At 44.6% G+C, this 22,769-nt stretch overlaps 1 protein-coding gene across 1 annotated transcript; it reads right to left on the bottom strand.

The window, feature by feature from the left end:
• Positions 1 to 417: 417 nt before the first annotated feature.
• Positions 418 to 14,221, bottom strand: Mpc1 (mitochondrial pyruvate carrier 1). Its single transcript, XM_028782640.1, has 5 exons — positions 14,047 to 14,221; positions 4,727 to 4,730; positions 1,458 to 1,554; positions 1,131 to 1,263; positions 418 to 946 (listed from the first exon to the last, which is right to left on the bottom strand). Exons 1-5 carry the CDS (start codon positions 14,115 to 14,117, stop codon positions 922 to 924), a joined length of 330 nt encoding a protein of 109 aa, XP_028638473.1. The 5' UTR covers positions 14,118 to 14,221; the 3' UTR covers positions 418 to 921.
• Between the last annotated feature and the right edge of the window lie 8,548 nt (positions 14,222 to 22,769).

The following is a 22,769-nucleotide window of genomic DNA, read 5'->3' as shown; positions in this document are numbered from 1 at the left end:
AGCAGGAGAAATTGTTAAGCTGAATGAGAGAACCCATGGCTCCCAGTGCTGGCTCGTTGAGTGTCTGTGCTAGGAGTTGATGACAGCCATGAACTGGCACCATGTCCAGTGGGGCTGTCTGGGCTGTGGCTGCAGATGCAGCTTGGCAGGGAGAGCCCCACCCCATACCTGCTACCACCACCACCACCAAAAAAGGAGTTTAGTTGCTTCCCAAGGCTGTGAGGCTCTAAGAGAGAACAATGACTCCGGCATGTGCCCTGTGACAGCCAGGCCTGGGGAACTCTGCACAGGAACTCCAGCTCTCTTGGGTCACAGGAACAGCTTCTAGGAGTCCTGTTTTCTCCTGAAACTATCCTTTCAGACATTTACTTCTACAGTTTCCTAACCAACACAACAAGATATACAGTCACACTCAAATAGCAAGTATTTAAACCATTTATTGCCATTAAGTTACAGATCTGAATTACATGTGGAAAACACCGATACTTGTTATCACTGGAAATTATGTGTAGACATGTGACCAACTGAGGGTTATATTATAGTCATTAAAGAAAAAGTCAAGAATTTTGAGTACTTAAGTGCTTGTAGTTATAAAATTTTGTTCCCTTAGATTTTTTTTATTACACAAATCCCAGTAGATAATATACATATTACTACAGATTGCTATAGCTAAAACCATCATTCAAAATTATTAAATTAGTTGCACATTTTGAACTACTCTTGATGAAGACAAATAAAGTTTAGCATTGATAAGGCAAGAGAGAGTTGGTTTAGGGACTCTCGGCTATTCAATAATGTTGGCATGGTCATTAAAGATAGCGTTCAGTGTTTTCCCCTCAGCACGACTCTTCATGCTGAGGTGATCTGTGGCAGCAGCAGTGACTGGAGCACTATCCCTTTCAAGAGCTGGTCCTTGCACTGCTATGCAGATGGCCGCTTACTCATCCTGTAAACAATTGGAGACAATTTCAATGACAAAGTCTCCTGCCAGCCCCAGAGGCTCTCTGCATGGCTTTAGAGGACAAGTGGTTTTATAACAATGGTACATCCCACTCCACGTTCATTTTTATGTTTTTTTAAAATTGAGTTTCTCACTAATTCCTCAAAACAATACATTAAAATGTGCTTACTGGTAGTTGATAAGTCGTCCTCCCTGAATGAGCTGAGCTACCTCATTTGTTACATGGCATGCAAACAGAAGCCAGTTTCGAGGTTGTACCTTGTAGGCAAATCTCATGAACGTCAGAGAATAGCAACAGAGGGCTGCAAAAAACATCAAAACAAACAACATGAATATCTAGGATACCAGGCCGAAGGAAAGAAAAGTCAACATATCTAATGCCACAGTGAAAAAGAACCTTTTCCACCTCTGCACCCCTTGGCAACCACAGCACGTGCTCAGTTGTATGCAGGAGATGTCATGTGTAATGCCCTCCTTTTCCTCAACGTGTTCTTACCGAAAGTCATCCGCCCACTGATAATCTCTGGAGATTTCTTCATGTCATTGATAGCAGCAATGGGGAGACCCCAGTTGGCAACTGGGCCCCAGAAGTGCTGCAGTGAAGGAGAGGGGAAGAAGGGTGGGGAAGTTAGAGAGAAACCATAAACAGCTGCATCCCACCACTTTAAACATAGACGTGTGAAAGGAATCCTCACCCTCAGGTCTTCAAGTTACCCAGTTTACAGTTCCATGGTTGCTCATGTTTCGGTGAGCCACTTCTTTCAGGGTGAGCCCAGAACTAAGAAGGATCCGGCTGTTTATTCAAGCTCCTTACTAATTTCCACATTACAAGTCAGCAATCTCTCACTTGATACCAACTTCTTACATCATCTATTCCTACATAATTTGAACCTTGTTATAACTATTGTCTATAATGTTTATATCTATCAAAATGCTTTTCCCCAAAATTTCATTAAGTTATTATTAGTAAAATACAGAGCTTAAATTGGACTCTTTTCCTTTCCTTTTTTTTAATTAAGATTTTATTTATTTCATACATATGAATGTTCTATCTGAATACATCCCTGCATGCCAGAAGAGGGCATCAAATCCCATTACAGATGGTTGTGACCCACCATGTGGTTGCTGGGAAATGAACTCAGGACCTCTGGAAGAACAGACAGTGAGTGCTCTTAACACTGAGTCATCTCTACAGCCCTGGACACTTTTTCTAAGGAAATAATACATTTATTTTTTTAAGGCTACCTTTTAAAAGATTAATTTTTAAATTGCTGTTATTTTGTTTTTCAAGTCAGGGTTTCTCTGTGTAACCCTGGTTGTCCTGTAACTCACTCTATAGACCAGACTGGCCTCAAACTCAGAAATCCACCTGCCTCTGCCTCCCAAGTGCTGGGATCAAAGACATGTTACACCACCATGATGTGGCTTGATTTTGTTTATTTCAAACATGGTCTCATTGTGCAACGCTGGCTAGCCTAGAACTTATTATGTAGACCAGGCTAGTGTCAACTCACCGAGATCTCTTTGCTTCTATAGGGATTAAAGGCACACACCACCATGCATGACTTAAAAGATGTTTTAAAATTTTTGTGCATTATATATATATGTATTTGTGTGTGGGAGTATCTACAGATCTAAGTGTAGGTGCCTTTGGAGTTCAGAAGAGGGCACTGGATACTCTGGAAACTAGTTACAAGTGGTTGTGGACTACCCACCATGGACACTGGGAACCAAACTCAAGTCCTATGCAAGAACAACACCTGCTTTTAACTGCTGAGACATCTCTAGAGTCCAAGTAAACAAATACTTTTAGCCTATACATGAACTTGGAAATCTACAGTCAGGGTCCCCCACACTAAAAAATTAAGACTGTTTGAAAATACTTTTGAAGTAATATTTTTTATAAAAATAAAGTACATCATTTTCCGTTCCAAAACTAGCCACATCCAAAGTAAACAAAATTAAGCCATTCAATAGCAGCCATGTCTAATTTATTTTCATTTCTGAGGGAAAAATTATTAAACAAATGGGTTTTGTCAACAGAATTAAAACTGTTTGCACAGAGCTTGAACACACTAAATAGTGAGACTGGCCTTCACTGGCCTTCTGGCTGCCATAAACTGTGATGGATACAGACTGTGAAATATACTTATAATCTTAAAAATTCTGCAGGAAGTGGGAAAAAAGGGCAATACAAGAAAAATAATTGAGGACTATATTTAGCACGACATGAGACTATGTTAAAAGGTAACCTAGCATGCTTAGATTAAATGTTAAGTCCTGAGACTAAGCAAGTTCTGCCCAACTTCCCTCCTTTTGTTCTCCGCTGGTCTATTTCTCTCTCACTAATCTCTTTCCACCACTCTGCACTGAATGCTGGTCTTGATGTCTACTTTACCATGCACAGACTGTGAGGTCTGTAACAAAGTCCATGGAGTTACTCTAAGAGGGGATTACCAGCCCTGGCTATCTACCACCGGGAATAACCTGCCTTATGCCAAATGAGGGACAGACAATGGCATAGATCTGAAGCCATCTGGAAGTCTGAAGGATTTCTACATAAATGATGGCAAATTTAAGAATAATAAGTTTTCAATTATATGACTATATAATTGGAATTCTGAAAGCTAAGAAACACACAGAGAACTTTATCACTGAGATACATTTAAACACACTCCCTAAAAACACAAAGGGTGCTAAGTGTGATAGTATATGTTCTAAATCCAAGCACTCTGGCATCCACAGCAGAAAAATGGTGAATTCAAGTTAATGAGCCAGGTATGACCGTGCACTCTTGGTCCTGGCTTTGGGAAGCATAGGCAGGGTGGCTGTGTGTGTGTGTGTGTGTGTGTGTGTGTGTGTGTGTGTGTGTGTGTGTAATCTCAGTTAGAGGCTAGCCTGGTCTCCATATCAAGGTCCAGATCAGCCAAGACCAACCTTGTCTCAAATGACTGACTGACTGGATAAACAAACAGAAATAATAAGTCAACCTGGTCTACATGGTGAGTCTCTGTTACTAACAAACACACATAAGGCAGAGACTATTTCAAAAAAGAAAGCTTATAATGCATATTTTCCTTCTTTTTTTTTTTTAAAGATGTATTTGTTTTATGCATGAGTACTCTATTTGCATGTATAGCTGCATGACAGAAGAGGACTTTGATCGGATCCTAGTTATAAGACAACCATGTGGTTGCTGGGAATTGAACTTGGGACCCCTGTAAGAGCAGCCAATGCTCTTACCTTCTGAGCTGTCTCTCCAGCCCTATAATGGATATTTTCTATCTGGTACAAATTTTAATTCTCTCTTCCCTGTTCTAAAATATGTGTCTGGTCTAGGCTGTCAGAGATTGAAGTCAATTTATAGAAAAATAAGGGATTTTTTGGTGGTTAGTATTTATCAATTACATGAAAAAGCATGTTTTTACTTTGCTATTTTTATTGTAGCTATAAAAGGTTGAAACAGAAACAAGCAGCATGGTGTGAGATCTCTCTCTGCATTTGGAAAGCAAGCCAAAGGAACAAGTTCCCTGCGCAGAAAGAACCAGCATAGTCGGCTCCTCTCTCTGCCTGGCTGCCCAGTTCTGAGGTGACTGTTGTTAGGAAGTACTGCAGGCTCCTTTCTAAACACAGGAGAACTGTGGTCCACAGACGTAGGGCCCAGACATGTGCTTCCCCTACAGCTTACATCTACCATAGGAGTCATCTCTAACTCTATGAAAGCAGAAAGTCCACAAGTGCCCAGAATGGCTACAGTTTTCTTACCGTACTATTTTGTGGAGTCATCAAGGTTCAAACAGAAGAGACATGGAGGGAATAAAACAAAAAGAAAGAATCAGATACTTCCAAATAGTTCTAGTCCATTTCAAACTCACATGCATTTAAGTTTTAGTTGCATGCTAGACACAATTTGTTTTTGTCTGCGAATATAATAAACCAGATGGCCCAGTGGGCAAAGGTGCCTGCCACCAAGCCTAACAACCTGCCTTTGATTCCTGAGACCCACATACTCTAAGGAGAGAACTGAATCCCAAGTTGTTCTCTGACCTTCACAAGTGTGCTGACACACAAACCTCCTCACACAGTTTTTTAAAGGAATCACATGTAATAATAGGTGAAATTAAATTTTATTCTATAAAAATAAGCTTCATCTTTAGATCTGAGCTGCCTAATAAAATACAATGTGAATAAACACTTGGGATGAATATGAAATTAAATTTTTCTATAAGTCATCTTAAATAAAGAGCAGAGTACGGGGCAGGGGGCACATCTGTAATTTTAGCACTCAGGAGGTTCCGGCAGGAGGATTGTTAGGGATTATTTAAGGATACAAAGCACGTTTGAGGCCTGCGCTACATGGTGAGACCTTGTGAGAGTGTGCGTGTGTGGGATACAAATTCTTAAAGTTACCCTAGTAGTCACACTTTACTTACATACTTTTGTACTCATTATTTAAAGTCTAGTGTGATTCCACACTTAATGAGCATCTTAGTCCGGACTTGCCATCGTTCAAGCGCAGGCCAGTGTGGACAGCGCAGCCTTGGAAACACTGCTGAACTTCAATAGGTAATGAGCTTTCACTGTCACATGAAGGTGGTCTCACCAAAGGCCTGCCTTCCTTACAGCTGAAATACCTCAAGTGGCCCCGGTGTGCAAAGTAGTAATTAGTCAATTCATGAATCAATGGTGATATTTTCTGGAATGTTGAGTTTTGTATCTTTAAAAAAATAAACACAAACTCTTCTCTTCTCTTCTTTCTTTTTTCTGTGAGACCATGTTTCTCTGTATAACCCTGGCTGTTCTAGAACTTGCTCTATAGACTAGGCTGGCCTTCAACTCAGAGATTTGCCTGCCTCTGCCTCCTGAGTGCTGGGATTAAAGATGTGCACCACCACCACTATCACCACCTGGCAAAAAAAAAAAAAAGATTTTTAAAACAAAAGTTTTGAAGGGCTGGAGGAGAGATCACTTAGCTAAGAGCGTCTGCTGCTTGTACAGGACTTAGATTCAGTCCCCAGTACCCATATGCAGGCTGACAACTATCTATAAATCCATTCCACCCGATCCTATGGTTTCTTGTGGTCTCATGTGGGTACCTGCATGCAGGTGTACAGAGATCTACTTATGCAGGTTCACAACCATACACATTAAAAAAAACTTTTAAAAAACAAAAGAAAAAGTCTGAAAAGGGAGGGCTAGAGAGATGGCTCAGCTATTCTTCTAGAAACCAGAGTTTGTTTGGGCAGTACATAACTAACTCTCTGTAATTCTAATTCCAGGTGATCTAATACACTTCTGGATTCCGCAGGCAGCCACACATTTAGTATACACTCATTACAGACCCATATATAACAGAACAATTTGAAAAGTATTGTCTAATGTTCCATGCCTTAGGCACATACACTTTATGTGTTCTGTATATATGAAAAGCATACTAGTCCCTCCTGCCATTATACAACAGGGCATGCTCCAAACAAAGATAAATTTATAAGTAACATACAGATTACAACTTGATATCTGTGGTATAGTTGCAAGCATGGCTAATTTCTAAACTATAACTAAGAACAGTAATGAAAATCATGTGGAATATATGCTTGAGTTTCCCTTTATTTGATCATATACCTGCTTTACTTCAGTTGAATATGAAACAACTGTGTTGCTTTCTTGGGTTGACACAGTGAACTCCAACTGTCACTGGAGAGAAACTGTCCTCTGGATTTAGATGCTCTATCAGATAATGTCACCAGTAGTAGTTCTTCCCTAAATATTCTCCACATCTCCTTCTTGCCCTTAACTCCTAACCCCGTTCCTGGCTCTAATTTTGCCTTTTCCAGAATGTCATGCAACTGGGATCCATCCTAGTTTGTTTTCTGCTGCTGTGACAAAGAACATAGCCAAAAACAACTTGAAGTTTATTTCCTATTATGACTTACAGTCCATCATGAAGGTAAGTCAGAGTAAAAACTCTGACAGGAACCTAGAGGCAGAAACTGAAGGAGAACCACAGGAACACTGGTTACTGGCTGCCCTCCATGGCTTGCTCATTTCTCACACAACCTAGGACCATGTGCCCAGGGGTGGCACTGCCCAGTGAGCTGAGTCCTCCTGTATCAACCAGTAATCAAGAAAATGGCCCACAGACCACTCTGATGGGGGAATTCTTCAAATGAGGTCCTCCTCTTCCCAGTCTACCCTTTTGTCATTAGGCCTGAGTAAGGGTCCCGACTGGCCAGATTTGGCTACTTACAGCCCTCCAAGTCCAACCAAAGATGTGACACGAAACACTTTACTCCACATGACTGAACAGGAGGAACAGGGAACTAGTGTATTCTAAGAGCTGGCAATAGCTGAAGGTTCTATTGGTGAAAGAATAAAAGCAGGGACAAGATGTATGCACAGCAAGCAGAGATGGTCAGTTGTATTCTGGTTGATCATTTTCTCAGGTCTGGTTCTGTATGGTCTTGCTGTGGAAAATTACTTTGGCAGGGGTTGGGGGTGGGGAGTGTTCAGCTCTGGGCATGAAATAATTTCTCTCACTTGAGGGACAGTCTCAGTTCCATCATTGTGTGAGCTGTTGGAAGGTCTCATTGTTCCTGGAATTTTTTTTTTTTTTTTTTTTTGGTTTTTTGAGACAGGGTTTCTCTGTATAGTTCTGGCTGTCCTGGAATTCACTCTGTAGACCAGGCTGGCCTCGAACTCAGAAATCCGCCTGCCTCTGCCTCCCAAGTGCTGGGATTAAAGGCATGGGCCACCACTGCCCGGAGGTTCCTGGATTTTTGAAAATATCTTAGTTATCTTAATCTTGGTATCCTCAACTTTGGAGGGGAAGAAGAAAGATCAGGCCACTTTAGGATAAATTAGCTTTGTATTACCAGTTTTAGACTAGCACTCCTTAAATAATTAACATGTTTGCTTGCAGAGCTGGGCAGAAATCTGACCTCAAGTTTAAGGTAGCATAGAAGATTCGTGCAAAACTAGGGCAAAGGTGTGTGTACATATTCATGTGCACACATATGTAAGCCAGAAGACAACCTCCACTATGACTCCTCAGGTCCTCCCCATCTTGGTTTCTTGTTTGTTTGCTTGTTTATTTGTTTGTTTGCATTGGGATGGAGCTTGCAAAGTAGACTAGGGATATCAGCCAGCGAACCCCAGAAATCTACCTGTCTCCACTGCCCCAGTATTGCAGTTACAGGGGTGCCACCACATCCAGGCCAATCCCCCTTTTTGAGACAGGGTCTCTGTGGTGGTTTGAATATGCCTGGCCCAGCGAGTGGTGCCTTGTTGAAGGAAGGGTGTCACTGTGGTGGTGGGCTTTGAGAGCTTCTTCCTAGCTGCCCAAGCATGCCAGTCTTCTCCCAGCGGGCTTCAGATGAAGATGTAGAACTCTCAGCTCCTTCCTGCAGCACCATGCCTGACTGGATACCACCATGTTCCCACCTTGATGATCATGGACTGAACCTCTGAATCTGTAAGCCAGCCCCATTCAAATGTTGTCCTTTACAAGAGTTGCCTTGGTCACGGTGTCTCTTTACAACAATGAAAACCTTAACTAAAACAGCCTCATTGTGTATCCTTGGCTGGTCTAGAATTCACAATTGTATACACCAGGCTAGCTCTGAACTTGAAGATACTCACCTGCCTCTGTTTCCCAAGTACTGGGTTTAAGGAGGTATGGATCCCTACCTGGCTTCATGGCAGCTCTTTTTAATGTTCTAAAGATCAATTTTGTCTTAGGTAGCATTTCTATTACAGTGATAAGTGATAAATCACCATAAACAAAAAGCACCTTGGGGAGGAAAACATTAACTTTGAGTATGAGTCCAGGTAACGGCCCATCATCCAAGGAAGTCAGGGAAGGGATTCAGGTAAAGCAGCGGCCTATCAGAAAAGGGAGGAGCTGATGCAGAAGCCAGCCAGAGAGAAGTGCTGCTTATTAGCTAGTTCCCTCTGGCTTACCCAGCTTTCCTTTAGAGCCCACAGGTGGCACTGGCCACAATGGACTTGGCCCTCCCACATCATCACCAATTAAGAAAATGCTGTACAGGCTTGCTACAGCTGTCTTACAGAGACGTTTATCTCAGTCAGGTTCCCTCCTCTAGCTTCTGTTAACATAAACCCCAGCCAGCACAGAACTCAGCTGTCACCCCAGGTGAATGCTGCTGTTTATCCTGCTCTGCCCACCAGACATCTATTTGCAGGCTCAGAGCGTTCAACAAAAGAACCCTGAACCCTGATCATGGAATCATGTACTATATGCTATTTTCAAATTGACTTATTTTATTTAGTAATCTGAGTTTAAGTTTCCTATATGTCTTTTTATGATTTCGTAGCTCATTTCCTTTTGGCACTAAACAATACTCTATCTACTGTCTGGATGTACCACTAACCACTCGCCCACTCCCAACAAGACAAATTATTTGATGCCCAGTTTGGGCAATTATGCATAGAACTACCATAAACAATCATATGTAGATCCCTGTGTGAAAAGAAATCTCAAGTTCTCCAGTTATATCAAGGAGTATGATTTCTGATGTCAAGTTTCTCAAGAAAGGCTGAGCTGTCCTGCAGAGAAGATGTACCATTTGTACTCCCAGTAGCAGTGAAAAGGTAAAAATCTATATCAGCATAAATATCATTCACTGAGAAAAACCATCTGAAGGCACCAGAACCTAGGAGACCCACCATATGGCTCCTGAGAATCGAGGTTTTTGAGTTAAACATAGATGGTTTTATTTTGCCTCAAGATAGGTGGAGCCCCAGCAGCCCTGGAACTTTCTCTGGAGACTTGGCTAACTTCAAACTCACGGAGGTCTGCTCTGCCTGCCTCAGCCCCTCACACAGCTGGACAAAAGCTAGACAGAATCTTGTTTTCTTCTTATTTATTGATTTTTCCTTATTCTCTCTCTCTCTCTCTCTCTCTCTCTCTCTCTCTCTCTCTCTCTCTCTCTTTCTTTCTTTTTGGTTTTTCAAGACAGGGTTTCTCTGTGTAGCCCTGGCTGTCCGGGAACCTCACTCTGTAAACCAGGCTGGCCTTGAACTCAGAAATCTGCCTGCCTCTGCCTCCCAAGTGCTGGGATTAAAAGTGTGCAATTCTGTGGCTTCGATTTTCTATTTCACATAGCGGATTTTTTATACTTGTTTTCTGAACAAGGTCTCCTCATGTAGTCCAGGTTCCTTTGGAATTCTCAACCATCTTGCCTCCACATACAGGCATGAGCCACGTATCCCGTCTTCATGAAGGCTGGCCCTCCCATTCTTCCATGGACCATGCCTTTGGCAGTCTATCTGAAAAGTCATTGGGAAACCCACGTAACTTAGATTTTCTCCCATATTCTATAGTCTGCACTTCATGTTTTAATCTATAAATGTAAACTGAGTAACTTTTTGTTAAAGACATAGGATATGTCTAAGTGTTTTGTTTAACATGGATGGCCAGTTGCTCAGTGCCATTTGTTGAAGACTGTCTTTGCTACATTATTTTGTCTTTGTCCCTTGGCCAATGCTCAGTTGACAGTACTTATGTGTGTTTACTTATGGCCTGTCTACTTCTCTGCGATTTGATCTGTTTGTCTATTCCAGCACTAGCACCTCAGGTTGATTACTGTAGCTCTACAGTAAGTTGTAAAACTGGATCTTGTCAGCCTTCCAACCTTGCTCTTACACAATACTGCACTAGTTACACTGGGCTTCTGCTCTCCACATAGCTAACTTAACAATTTACTGTTATTTTTTGTGTGTGTTGCTGGGCATCAAACTCTATAGTAAGTCCAGAATCCATTTACTGATAACCACAAATTAATTTTGCTGGAATTTTGACTGGTACAGTACTGATTCTCTAAGTTAAGCTGGGAAGAATGGACATCTTGAAAAAATAATCTTTCTATCCACAGACATGGAGTACCTCCTCTCCATTTAATACCTTTGATATCTTTCACAGGTTTTTTTTTTTTAAATAGCTCTTACATATCATTTTGTTAGCTTTTTATCTACATCTATTTCATTTAGGAACAAGGTATGTAGCTTAGTGAGAGAACGAATGTTAACAGGCACAAGGCCCTCAACTCATCAATCTCTAGCCTTCGAAAGTGATAATGTAAATGACATTATATTTTAATTTTAAATTGCATTTATTAGTTGAAAGTATGTAGAAAAGCATTGACCCTAGTCCTTACTAATATCATTTTTGCATAAAATCTTTGGTCCTTTTGGATTGTCTACATAGACAATTATATCGTCTTTAATTAAGTTTTGCTGCTTTCTTCCTAATGTATATGGCTATCGTTTTTAAAAAAGCATTAGTCAGAACTTCTTATATGATGTAAAAAAAAATAGTACTAGGGAATATCTTTGCATAGTCCCTTTGAATATATCTATCTTGTAAACAGCCAACAACTGCCCATTACTGTTCCTTCCACACTGAGAAACACAGTAAGCACTACAATTTAATCAAGAGCTGATTCTATTATTCAGTAAGAAATTTGATGAAGCAGAATGATAAAGGACAACTACCTTGGAATAAGCTTGTTTTTCCCTTAAATTACAGTAGTGCTTGGCTGGCTCAAGGGTTTCCCCCCTAAGCTTATTTTATTTCCTAATGAGCACCAGGCTGGGTGTGGCAGCACACACCATTACTCCCAGCACTAGGGAGGCAGAGGCAAGCAGCTCTCTGTGAGTTCAAGGTCAGCCTGATCTATAAAGCAAGTTCCAGGCCCACTGTGGCCACACAAGAATTTGTCTCACCCCCCTGCCCAGTTTCTATCTCCCCAAAAAGGTACTTCAAAAGTACCCCAACTCTGCAAGTCTTTCGAAACCACTTCTGTGCATCAGTCCTAAGCTGACAACTCTGTTTTGGCTTCACAAGTAGAGTGTTGAAAAGACCTCAAGTTTTCTAATGGTCTAAATATCAGTCCTCTCATGTGGCACACAAAGTGCTAGGTTATCCCCAAGTCTAATATTCCATGGTTAGGAAGCATTCCTTTTATCTACTACAACTTTTCATTTGGTAAATGATATAAACAAAGCTTTTCTGGGAACTCTGGAGTTAATTCAAAAGTTAACCTAGAATAGAACACCTTATTAACTTGAGAATATCCACTGCCAACATTTCACTAACCTCAGAGCTGTAAGCATGCTGAGTGACCAATCTTAAAGCACTGGACAACCTGGGTTCTACTTAAGGAACCTGAGATACATACACAAGTGTGTGTGTGTGTGTGTGTGTGTGTGTGAGAGAGAGAGAGAGAGAGAGAGAGAGAGAGAAAGAAAGAAAGAAAAGAGAGTGTGTGTGTGTGTGTGCACATACAGTCACCTCTGCTCTAGTTATAAACTTTCTGTCAGTAAGGTACATAGGGAACTAGTTTTTTAAAGAGGAAGACTTTGAAAAGCCAGATGTGGTGGTGTACACATTTATTCTCAGCACTCAGGAGGCAGAGGTAGGAAGATCTTTGTGAGTTCAAGCCCAGCCTGATCTAGTGAGTTCCAGGACACCCAGAAATATGTAGAGATCCTGTCTCAAAAACAAAACAAAGCAAAACACCCAAAACTAAAAGTGGTTGGAGAGGTGGCTCAGCAGATAACAGCACTACTGCTCTTATAAAAGACCTAGTTTCCATAGCCACCACCCACATGGAGGCTCACAACAGTCTGCAATGCTCGTTCCAGATCTGATGCCTGTTCTGACTCCATAGGTACATATACTCAGGCACACATCAAACACAAAAAATTAAAAAAAAAAAAGGTTAAGAGCTGAGAGTATAACTTTGTAGGCCTTGTAAGGCACAGGTACTGAGTTTGAGCCTCAACATTAAACAAGAAAAAGAACAAAAAAGAACTATTAAGAAAACAGAGTTAAAAGTCTAAAAGTTCTTGATCTGAGAGTCTTATCAAAAACCAAGTGTGGCAGCACGGTGCTCTAGGGGTTGAAAGTGGACCTAATTGAGTCCAAGCATGAAGGCAGGTCCAGGAAAATAGAAGCTCTTGTCAAAGGAAAAGACATATTTATCAGGAGGGTGAAGACTGATGGGTAAGACAGTTATAGAAACCCAAGGCACTAAATATATAGTTAGCTACAATACTACTGTAGACTGGCTGGCCTTGAATGACACCACCACAGCCAGGCTCAGTATTGACTCTTGAAACAAAAATTAAAAAGCAGCCCTCCAGTTATCTAACTTTAAAAACCACAAGAAAATAAAACTATCATTGGAAATATTGTAATCTGCTTCTAAGTTTTTAAGATACTTATAAGTAGAGTCAGGCACCAGGAAAGTATAACTGAAAATGAATTCTGTAAAGTGTTCCTGCAATCTCTCAATGTCAAGCCCTTGGGACACACACACATTGCAAGTAAAAGCCGGTTCTCAGACGCACTGCGTGGCTGTGACTGACGAACACGGGGCTATCCCGTCCCCTTTCCCCCCACGCACTGTCAAACGGAAAAAAAACGACTTCGGTGCTGCGAATTCTAGCTTCCATTACCCGGCTCCGGGCACATTCCAGTATCGCTCCCGCCAAGTCCCGGGCCCGTGACGATGGGGAGACGAGGAGGGTGATGGCTGCACCCGGTGTCCCCACGTCAACCCACGCAAGGGCACCCTGCCTGCCTGCCCAGGAGCGGTGTTCGCCCGGTCACGAGCCGGAGCGGCGTCCCTGCAGTCACACTGCGTCTTTCAGTCAAGGACTGGAGCGCTGTTCCCTGTCACCTGCCATTCCCTAGGTCATCCTGCCCGGGAGCGCGTCCCCTCGGTCACCTGCCGTCCCCTCTGGGCACGAGTGGGGGCGGCGTCGCCGCCCACACAGGTTGGGGCGGGGTCCCCAGTCACACCACATCTTTTAGCTCGCGGGGCTGCAGCTCTGTTCCACGTCACCTGCCATTCCCTGGGTCGCCTTGACCAAGAACACTGTCCCCTCGGGCACCGGCGGGAGCGTCGTCCCTTCCGTCCCCCTAGTCATAGATGGAAGCGCTGTCCCTTCGGACACTGGCAGGAGCGCGTTCCACTCGTGCGCGGCTCTCCCACCTTGGCACCGCGCCGCAGGGTTGTCCCGCGGCGGGCGGCTCCCCCACGGCCTACCCGGACGCTCACCTCATGAGATAGTCCCGGAAGTCCTTGCTCCGGACATAGTCCGCCGCTTTGCGTACCAGCGCTCCAGCCATGGCCGTGCCGTTGGCAGTGAAGCCGCTACCCAGATAGATGACACCAGTGTCGACCGGGCTGAGGCCCTGTGCGCTCTCAAACCCCGCCCCCCGCGCCCGCCTCACGACACCCAGAGACGCCTTACGGCCGCTTGAAGCTCCACCAATGAGAACACGCCGGGCCGCAGAGCGCGTCCGGGATTGGCTGATACGATCGACACACCCCCCCCGCCTGCCTCCGGGAGTTGCGCGCCGCGGTCCTGCCGTCGTAAAAGGACCACTGCGGCCAGGACGGCCGGCGGTTGCTAGGGACTGCGAGGGTGATACTCCTCTTCCTGGGTCCCAGGGCGGGCTTCCCGGGTCTCTGCTGGGCGAGGCGGGCAGGTCGGGCTCCCGTCACCCCGCACCGGTCTCTTTGCCCCGCGGGCGACTGCACAGAGACATTGAGATCCTGCAAACCGGCGGCGACCGGCTTGGGATGGAGTCACCTAGTGCAGAGGAGGGAGACAGTTAAAAATAGCTAGGAGCCTCAGTCTCCAGAAGTGTGGCTGCCCACGTGTGGAAAGCACAGGTTACGTAAGTCCCCGGAGCATGCAGACTGCAGGAGCGTTAGCTGGGACACCCGCACAGGCTCAGCCACGCCCTAGACATGGCGGGGGGCGGGGCCAGAATGCTGCCTTGAGCTGGAGGAAATGAGAAGGGCCTGGCTACATTGCCAGTCACCACAACCACCCCGAGGAAAGGAAAGGCAATCGTATTCCCTCAGCTTTAAACCCGATCGCAGGAAGAACTCAACTGCCTTCAATCCCCACTCAGAAGATAGAGCCGTTCCCGGCCACACCTGAGTAGGCCTTCCGAATTTGTTCCGTAAAGCCTGCCCCCGGGAGTTCAAGCAAATGCCAGTCTTTGTTTACCAAAAGCAGACTGGAGACGGCATTCCCCTTATAGGGAAGGGTCTGTAGGGCTGGAATTGTAGCGTTCACGCCAGCTTTGCTCCGGAAACCCTGGCTAGGTTCCATCCCCAGCACTGCCATAAACCAGGCGGAGTGGTGGCAAGTTCAAGGTCACCACTGAGTCCTCAGGGTGGGGCTGGGATGAATGTTGTTAAGCGAATGGTAATCTGTGGTTTAACCCTTCTGCGTATAGTGAATATGCGCAGCTTTCCTCAGATTTAATTTTTGCCGGTGTATTCTAACAACCTTCGGAGAGTAGAGGGGACTCTCGCGCTTCCTTACAAAAACCGAACTTGAAGCTGGGCTTGGTGGCAAACGACTTTGATCCCAGCACTGCAGAGGCAGAGACAGGAGGATTTGAATTCGAGGCCAGCCTGGTCTATAGAGCTAGTTCTGTAGCCCTGGCTACTCAGAGAAACCCCTGTCTCAAACAAAATTTAAAGAACAAACAACAGCAACAACAAAAGCACAATTTGGGGATTATACCTCAAAACAAGGAAGATCGAGTAATTTAGAATGCTTCTGGGGAATATGGACTCCGGAATGCACTGGCAGAAATGGATATAGGAAGTTAAACCCAGCACTCAAGGGAATATATAAATATTAATAATGGGCATTCCCTTTGACCCAGTGGTTCCCTTTCTAAGCAGTCCCTGGCTAGGCTAGTTTGTGCAGCTTGTTTTAATATGGAAACAACCATTAAGAAATTCCAGCTTGTGAAGTGGCATGTAACTCAGCAGGTGAGAGATAAAGGAGGATCCGTTCAAGGCTGGCCTGGGTACATAACATCCTGTTTCAAATAACTGTAAACTAGCAATAAACCAGGCCTGGTAGTGCACACCTTTAGTCCTAACAGGTAGGAGGCAGAGGCAGGCAGACCTCTATGAGGCCAGTCTGGTTTAGATAGCAAGTAGCCAAGAAAACAAGTTATTTATGTTCTGGTGTTAAACAATTACAGTATTTATTTGCAGGAAAAATGTGTGGACTGTTGTGTAAAGTATTCTACCCATGTGTGCCCAGGGATGTCTATGTGTGCAAAGATTGGGACAACATTGTCAGTGGCTACCCCTAAGTACAAGAAGAGATATGAGATGGAGAAAAGTAATTCTATCTTCTTTTCTTACTGTGTAGCCCTGGCTGGCCTGGAACTTGTGACAGTCCTCCTGTCCATCCTCTGTTAAAAAGATTTTATTGTAATCTGGGCGCGGTGGTGAACCCCTCTAATCCCAGAACTATAGAGCCAGATCTATGAGCTTGCAGCTAGCCTGGACTACATAGTGAGTTCCAGGACAGCTAGAGCTTTGTAGTGAGGTTCTATCAATCAGTCAGTCAGTCAATCAATCAATCATGTTTCATTGTAAGGACAGAATAATGCTTCTGAGTGTTTTCTAGATTTAGAAACACATTTGAGAGACCCAGCTGCACGAGTGGGAAGTCATTTCCCACAGGGTCAGGCGCAGCTGTAAAATTCTAGAAAGCTTTATGTCTGAGTAATGATACCCAAGGAAGTTCTGCAGTAGCCTGTGCCTACACATGTCAATACCCTGGTTAAAGCATGAATGAAGGTACCAGTTGTGGGTGGAGAGAGATGCTCCCAGAGCCATGTGGCTATTGACCCTAGGAGGCCCTAGATGTTCCAAAGCTGATAAAGGCCATTACCATGGCTGGTGGTTGCTTGTCAAAGTTAGATAGTAAGGCCCAGCTGCTGAAGACACCACACACTTTGCTTGTAAGACTTGGAGCTATAAAACTGGAACTGAACTAGAAGTGTCCCCTGCCTGCTGACTAAGCTTTTGGAGTACTGGAAGGTGTCCTGAAGACTGCCGGGGAGAGTTATGGTCCAAAGTTCTCAGCTACGGACCCTGCAAGCTACACTATGAAAGTGCCAGGCAAGATATGGCAGGTAATAGTGGCATGAAGAGTCATGTGTACAACCAACTTTCTGGTTGGTCTTAAGGACCGTGTCTCAGGGAAATTCATGCCTGATGCTGTAAGCTCAAACAAAAACATAATGGCTGGGAGCCATAGTGTACTGGATGGCTCTGTGTCAGCCTGACACAAGCTAAAGTCCAAGAGGGGACCCTCACTTAAGAAAATGCCTCCATAAGGTTGGACTGTAGGCACACCTGGCTGCAGGGCATTTTCTTGAGTAGTTATTGATGCTGGACCACTGTGGGCGGGGCCATCCCTAAGCTTGTTGTCCGGGGTTCTATAAGAAAGCAGGCTGAGCAAGCCATGTTGAGCAAACCAGTAAGCAGCACCCCTCCATGACCACTGCATTCGTTTCTGCCTCCAGGCTCCTCAGAGGAGGACTAATCTCAATCAGGGGCTTCTACCCCGCCTTTGATCATTCAGTTCTTGGAATGATTCCACACAACTTTCATTATTATAATAAACCTCAGTCAGCACCAGAGCTGGGCAGATATCTACTCTCTACGCTATTAAAATCTATTTCCCCATTAATAACCTGGAATTATAACTTGCCATGTTTCATCTGGGCTGCTCTTAACTTCAATTAGCCAGCCCTCATGGCCATGCTTTTATGACTCACTAACTCATGAGGTCTTACTTCTCTCCTCCTCCTCCTCCTCATGGTTCTCCTCAGACCCAAGCCCAGGAACCCCAAGATCTGCTTATGTCAATCCTGCCCAGCTATAGGATGTAGGCATCTTTACTCACCAATCAGGAATAACTTGGTGGCCAAAGTCACTTGGGTCTGCAGGAGAATTCTCTCATCCTTGTGGGCAACCAGTATTTAGCCTTGGGGACCATTATTTAGCATTATAATACATAGCAAAAGACCAAACCTCAACAGCTCCTGACCTGTATGAGTCTTGTCTGACTTCCTTCAATGATGAACAGTAATGTGGAATTTAAGCCAAATAAACCCTTTTCTTCACAACCTGCCCTGGTGTTTCATCACAGCTGTGATGGGCCTAGTGGGCCTGCTGACTGACTGTTTATATTGCCTTAGGAAGGGTAGAGTAAAGAGAGTCACTGAAGCCTCACTGGAGACTCCAACTGCTCCTGCCTGTATCTTGCAGCCCTTTGTGCACCATTCTGTCTTAATAGGACTTGTTCTCCAGGCCTCAGGAGGGGCTAGACTATACAGGCTGGAGAAAGGCAAGTGAAGGAGGACCCTGTCTATGCCATCACGGGACAGCCATCATCCACTGACATTGTCTTGGGGTCTCCCGCACTCACCTATGCTTCCTAAGCCCAACAAACGGATTGATCCCAAGGTTGGACTTGAGTGGAATTACACTTGTATTGTCTTTGGGGCCTGATAAGGAGGGGTAGACCTAGTTTATCTCTCCCCAGGGAAGCAATGCTCAAAACACCGGCACTGACCTAACTTCTTCTAACTAGGTCTCACCCCTTAAAGATTCTTCTAACCCCATAGCAGAAAGAAAATCGGGGTCCAAGCTGTCACCACGTGGACCTCTGGGACCTGCCTGATGCATGTGACTGCACCAGTTAACATTAAAGACTAGCAGACAAGTGCTGAGTGGCATTAAGGACAGAAATCACCTTTGAGAGTGGATAATGTTGACATGCATCTCCTCTAACCTGTGAATTACTTGGACATACACTATTGCAAGCCTACGGTAACACCTTCTGCCCCATGGTGTGATGGGGTCAGGGATATACAGGCTAGGAAGCAAAGGTCCTTGGTTAGTAGTCATGCTTTTGAGACAAGAGCTCAGGCTGGCATCCAATTATATAACCTAGGATGACCTTGAGCTTCTGTGTCTACTGTTTTTATCTCCAAGTCCTGAATCACAGGCATGCACCACCATGCCTAGTTTATGCAGTGCTTGGTTAAACCTAGGATTTTGTCCACGCTTAGCAAGCACCCTATCTACTGAGTCACCCCAGCTAGGTCTCTGTGACCGGTGACATTATGAAGAGTTTATGTGTGCTCACCAGCACCATGCATATGTGGTTTTTCCTCATCACGACAACTCTGAGCATGGCTGTAACCAAATGCCATGGCTTCTTAAATAAAAATAAATTCTCTTATAGAACTGGTGAACTCCCCTGCAAGGGCTCTTAGACTGACAGCTGCTGGGCTTGAACCCAGGACCCTGTGCATGCTAAATATATACTCTGTCATACCTCAGAATCTCAGTATACGTATCTGGTATTTAATGACCAGATCAGGATCACTGGAGAATCCGTCACCTCAAGCTCATCAGCTCTTTGTATTGGAGCCTGAAAACAGTTTCCTATGTCATTATAAATGTTTCTATCCGGGTATCATGATGCATCCCAGCACTGGGAAGGCAGAATCAGAGCTGTAAAACCGAGGTCAGTCTGGTCTATGTAGCTTTGGACCAGCCAGGGTTACATAATAAAATAAATCCTGTCTCAAAAAGTGAACTTGGCATAGTGCTGAGATAGCCCTCGGGGCCTGAGGTCATTGCTGTGTCCTGTGTTCATGTCTCAAAAGGAAATTAACTGTGAAATGACTAGTGTCCTCTATGTTTCTGCTTTCTTCAGCTCTTCTATCTCTGTGGCAAACCATCTGCTTAGCCTATTAGAACACTTAATTCATGGAGCAAAGGGTGTTCTGAGGGATTCCCAGACTAGAAAATAAAGCCACTTAAAATTGGGGTGGTAAGTTGCTTGTTCCCTGATGAATTATCACACGCAAGCACTTGCCTTCCTTCTCTGTCTTTGTCTTAGGTTCAGGTTCTCACCCCACAGACAAGTCACCAAAGAAGGGTCTCTCAGGCAGGCAGCTCTGTGGCTCCCTAGTGAGTGAATGGCAGAAAGACAAAGGACCCCCAAACATCCCCGGTCCACAGTCACTATGGAGGAACTTATGCACTGGTCAGTAAATGCTACAAGTCCCCCACTGAAAACTCGGCGGAGACTAGATCATGACACTGTGCAGGCCTCCCATCCGAGCCCCAGCATCCACTTCAGTTCCTACACAGTCACAGCCCGTGTCCTCAGAAGCTTGGACAGAAAGGGGAGCTTCCTGGTCATGTGAGTAGGAAGCCTGCTTGCATCAGAATGTTTGTGCGTGTAGATGCAGTGAGTTGAGAGTCCGAGAGCAGTCTGCATCCAAAGTCCCTTAGCCCCAGAGCCAGTCTGCAGAGTACTTCTTACAGGTTGGGCTTGGTGATCCTGTCTTGACCACTTGAGCTTTGTGAGTTGGGGCACCCTGGAATGCTCAGAGTTGCCCACAACTGGAAGTCATTAAATCTTATGGGGACTCACTTTCCTAATCTATAAAATGGACACAGTAGCTCTTGTGTTAGACCCTATGGGTTATTGAATTCTTAAGAAAATGAATAGGCATAACATCCATGGCAACCGGACAGGTCAATGATGGAGCATGTGCTTACTGTGAATTGGGATCCAGTTTGGTTCCCAGTACCAACCAGACAGACAAAAAAGAAACAAGGCCTGGGTGCTGTCATATACAGCACAATACCTTACCTGCCCCTTCTCTCCTCTTTAAGGAACCTCAGGCCACTCTACCTGCTATCCTTCTCTGGTGAATAAGATGGGTCGCAGCCCTCAGACGCTGCATGCCTTAGCTGTCCCCTTGCAGGACAGAGGGCTACAGACTGTATCCCTGGTGATTTCTGACCTTGGGGAAGGTCGGGCTGTGGCTACTCTTGCTGGCTTTCCTAGTCTGCATGTATGTTTCTCTTGCACAATCCTCTGTTTCCATGCAGGTGACAACCAAGTTCCAGGAAGCCAGATCAACAGCAAAGAGACATATCTCTGCTTACAGAGCTTTCATGAGGAAGCAGAGTCTCCTGGCCACAGGCAGTAGGAGCAGGGTCTGTGGCTGCCAGAGTTCCAGACATCCTCCCAGTCTGCTCAGCATACTGCCTGGAATTCTACCTATAGCAACAGAGCAAGCAGGAAGCCATCTTTTAGGGGCTCCCCGTGGCCACACATAGGAAAATGTGAACATTGAAAAGAATATTTACTACAGATGTTAGAGCACTGACATAAAGTTCTGTTAATTCCTGATCCTCAAAAGGGAGACTAACAAGACTGTAGAATGGGAGACAGTGTTTTCAGGTCATCTATCTGTGAAGGGATGGTCTTAGGGCTTTACTGCTGTGAACAGATACTATGATCAAGGGAACTCACAAAGACAACATTTAATTGAGGCTGCCTTACAGGTTCAGAGATTCAGTCCATTATCATCAAGGCAGGAGCATGGCAGTATCCGGGCAGGCATGGTGCAGGAGGAGCTGAGAGTCCTACATCTTCACCCAAAGGCTGCTAGCAGAATACTGGCTTCCAGGCAGCTAGGATGGGGATCTTAAAGCCCAAATCCACAGTGATACACCTACTCCAACAGGACCACACCTTCTAATAGTGCTACTCCCTGGGCTGAGTATATACAAACCACCACAGGGATCCGTATCTAAAATGCACAAGGAGCACAAGATTCCCAATAAAATGACACTTGTTAAATAATAAGCAGAGGATCTGAGAAGACTTTTCTCCAAAGTAGAGCCAACAGCACAGGATGGCGCAGATGCTACACCTGGGAGCTGGAGCCATGCTACAAGGAGGGGCCCCTCAGCAATCTAGTGAATTTTATTTCCTTTTTGTCCTATATTGTACATACATGATTCAAATCAGATGCTAAATATTAACTGACAAAATGTGATCTGTATTTGAATTTCACAAAATGTAATCTTCAGAGAATAGTTACATAGTCAAACTGAAGAGTTTTCCAAAAGCAACCTAGCCATAAGAGCATCAGGTGCAGTCATATTGACAAAGTAGGTTCATCTTCTTCAGGAGAATTACTTGCTTTGAAGCAAACATGACAGTTTTAAAATGACAGCACTTCAGGTCAATTCTTACCTTCTCTCCCCTCTTATTCATCTCTCTCCCCTCATCTCCCTCTCTCTCCCCTCTTTTCCCTCCCTCCTTCTCTTCCTCCCCTCAGGGTTTCACGTCTCACCACATAGCCCAAGCTGGCCTGTAACCCGTGATCCCGTGTGCCTGCTTTGCTAGTGCCGGGATCACAGGCCTGCACCATCACGTCTTGATTACGTCATCCACTCTCACGCCTGCTCAGTTGCATTAACATGAAACCCACGGATTATTACACAGCCGAAGACCAGCTCTTCCATCTGGGGAGGAGTATTAGCGTCTAATGTGCACAGTGTTGTCTACCACAACTAAAACCTGTGCTCACGCTAAGGCATGTGAAGCTGCTCTTACTGGCTTATGTCCCAGAAGCCTTAGTGGCAAAGGCATCCTCATAGCCAACTTGGTCCTAAATGAGCTTTCTCAGGACACCCTGTACTGCATGTTCAGTCCTTCCTGTGTTTGGGGATTTCTTAAGCAAATGTTGCTGCCATTGTCACCTTTGATTTCTTACATTTGCCAAACATTTTATTGCAGAAATTCTAGAATTGAACTCAGAATAAATCTTTATAAAGGTCTACTGAAACTGTAACAGGGCCTCAGACCTTAGCACAATGAAGTCCATGATGGAAGCACCATTTAGGCCATAGAACTCAGTAGAGTGATAGCACCACCTGCCAAAATGAACAGAAAGACCAAACCTATCAAAGTCTGTAGTTCTGGGAATATGTCTACCTTGCTTTTTGGATTCTGTAGTTCTGCTTCTGGAAACTGTTCTTGTCAGCCGAAGTATGTCAGCCCAGAACGTGGTTTTATGCTTAAAAGCTCACCCTGAGAAAGGCTTGGTACTACATTGGGACCC

This window comes from Grammomys surdaster, unplaced genomic scaffold, assembly GCF_004785775.1.
Source record: "Grammomys surdaster isolate TR1022 unplaced genomic scaffold, NIH_TR_1.0 810, whole genome shotgun sequence".
NCBI classification, from domain to species: domain Eukaryota; kingdom Metazoa; phylum Chordata; class Mammalia; order Rodentia; family Muridae; genus Grammomys; species Grammomys surdaster.
This window is presented reverse-complemented; position numbering and strand designations above follow the sequence as displayed.

What these genes read in the sequence shown, in the direction of transcription:
- Mpc1 (XM_028782640.1), bottom strand. Translation starts at nt 14,117, where the DNA reads ATGGCTGGAGCGCTGGTACGCAAAGCGGCGGACTATGTCCGGAGCAAG. An exon ending in CAGTGGGCGGATGACTTTCG is followed by an intron (nt 1,264 to 1,457) that starts GTAAGAACACGT and finishes TGTTTTTTGCAG; the next exon opens with CCCTCTGTTGCTATTCTCTG. An exon ending in GGACGACTTATCAACTACCA is followed by an intron (nt 947 to 1,130) that starts GTAAGCACATTT and finishes AATTGTTTACAG; the next exon opens with GATGAGTAAGCGGCCATCTG.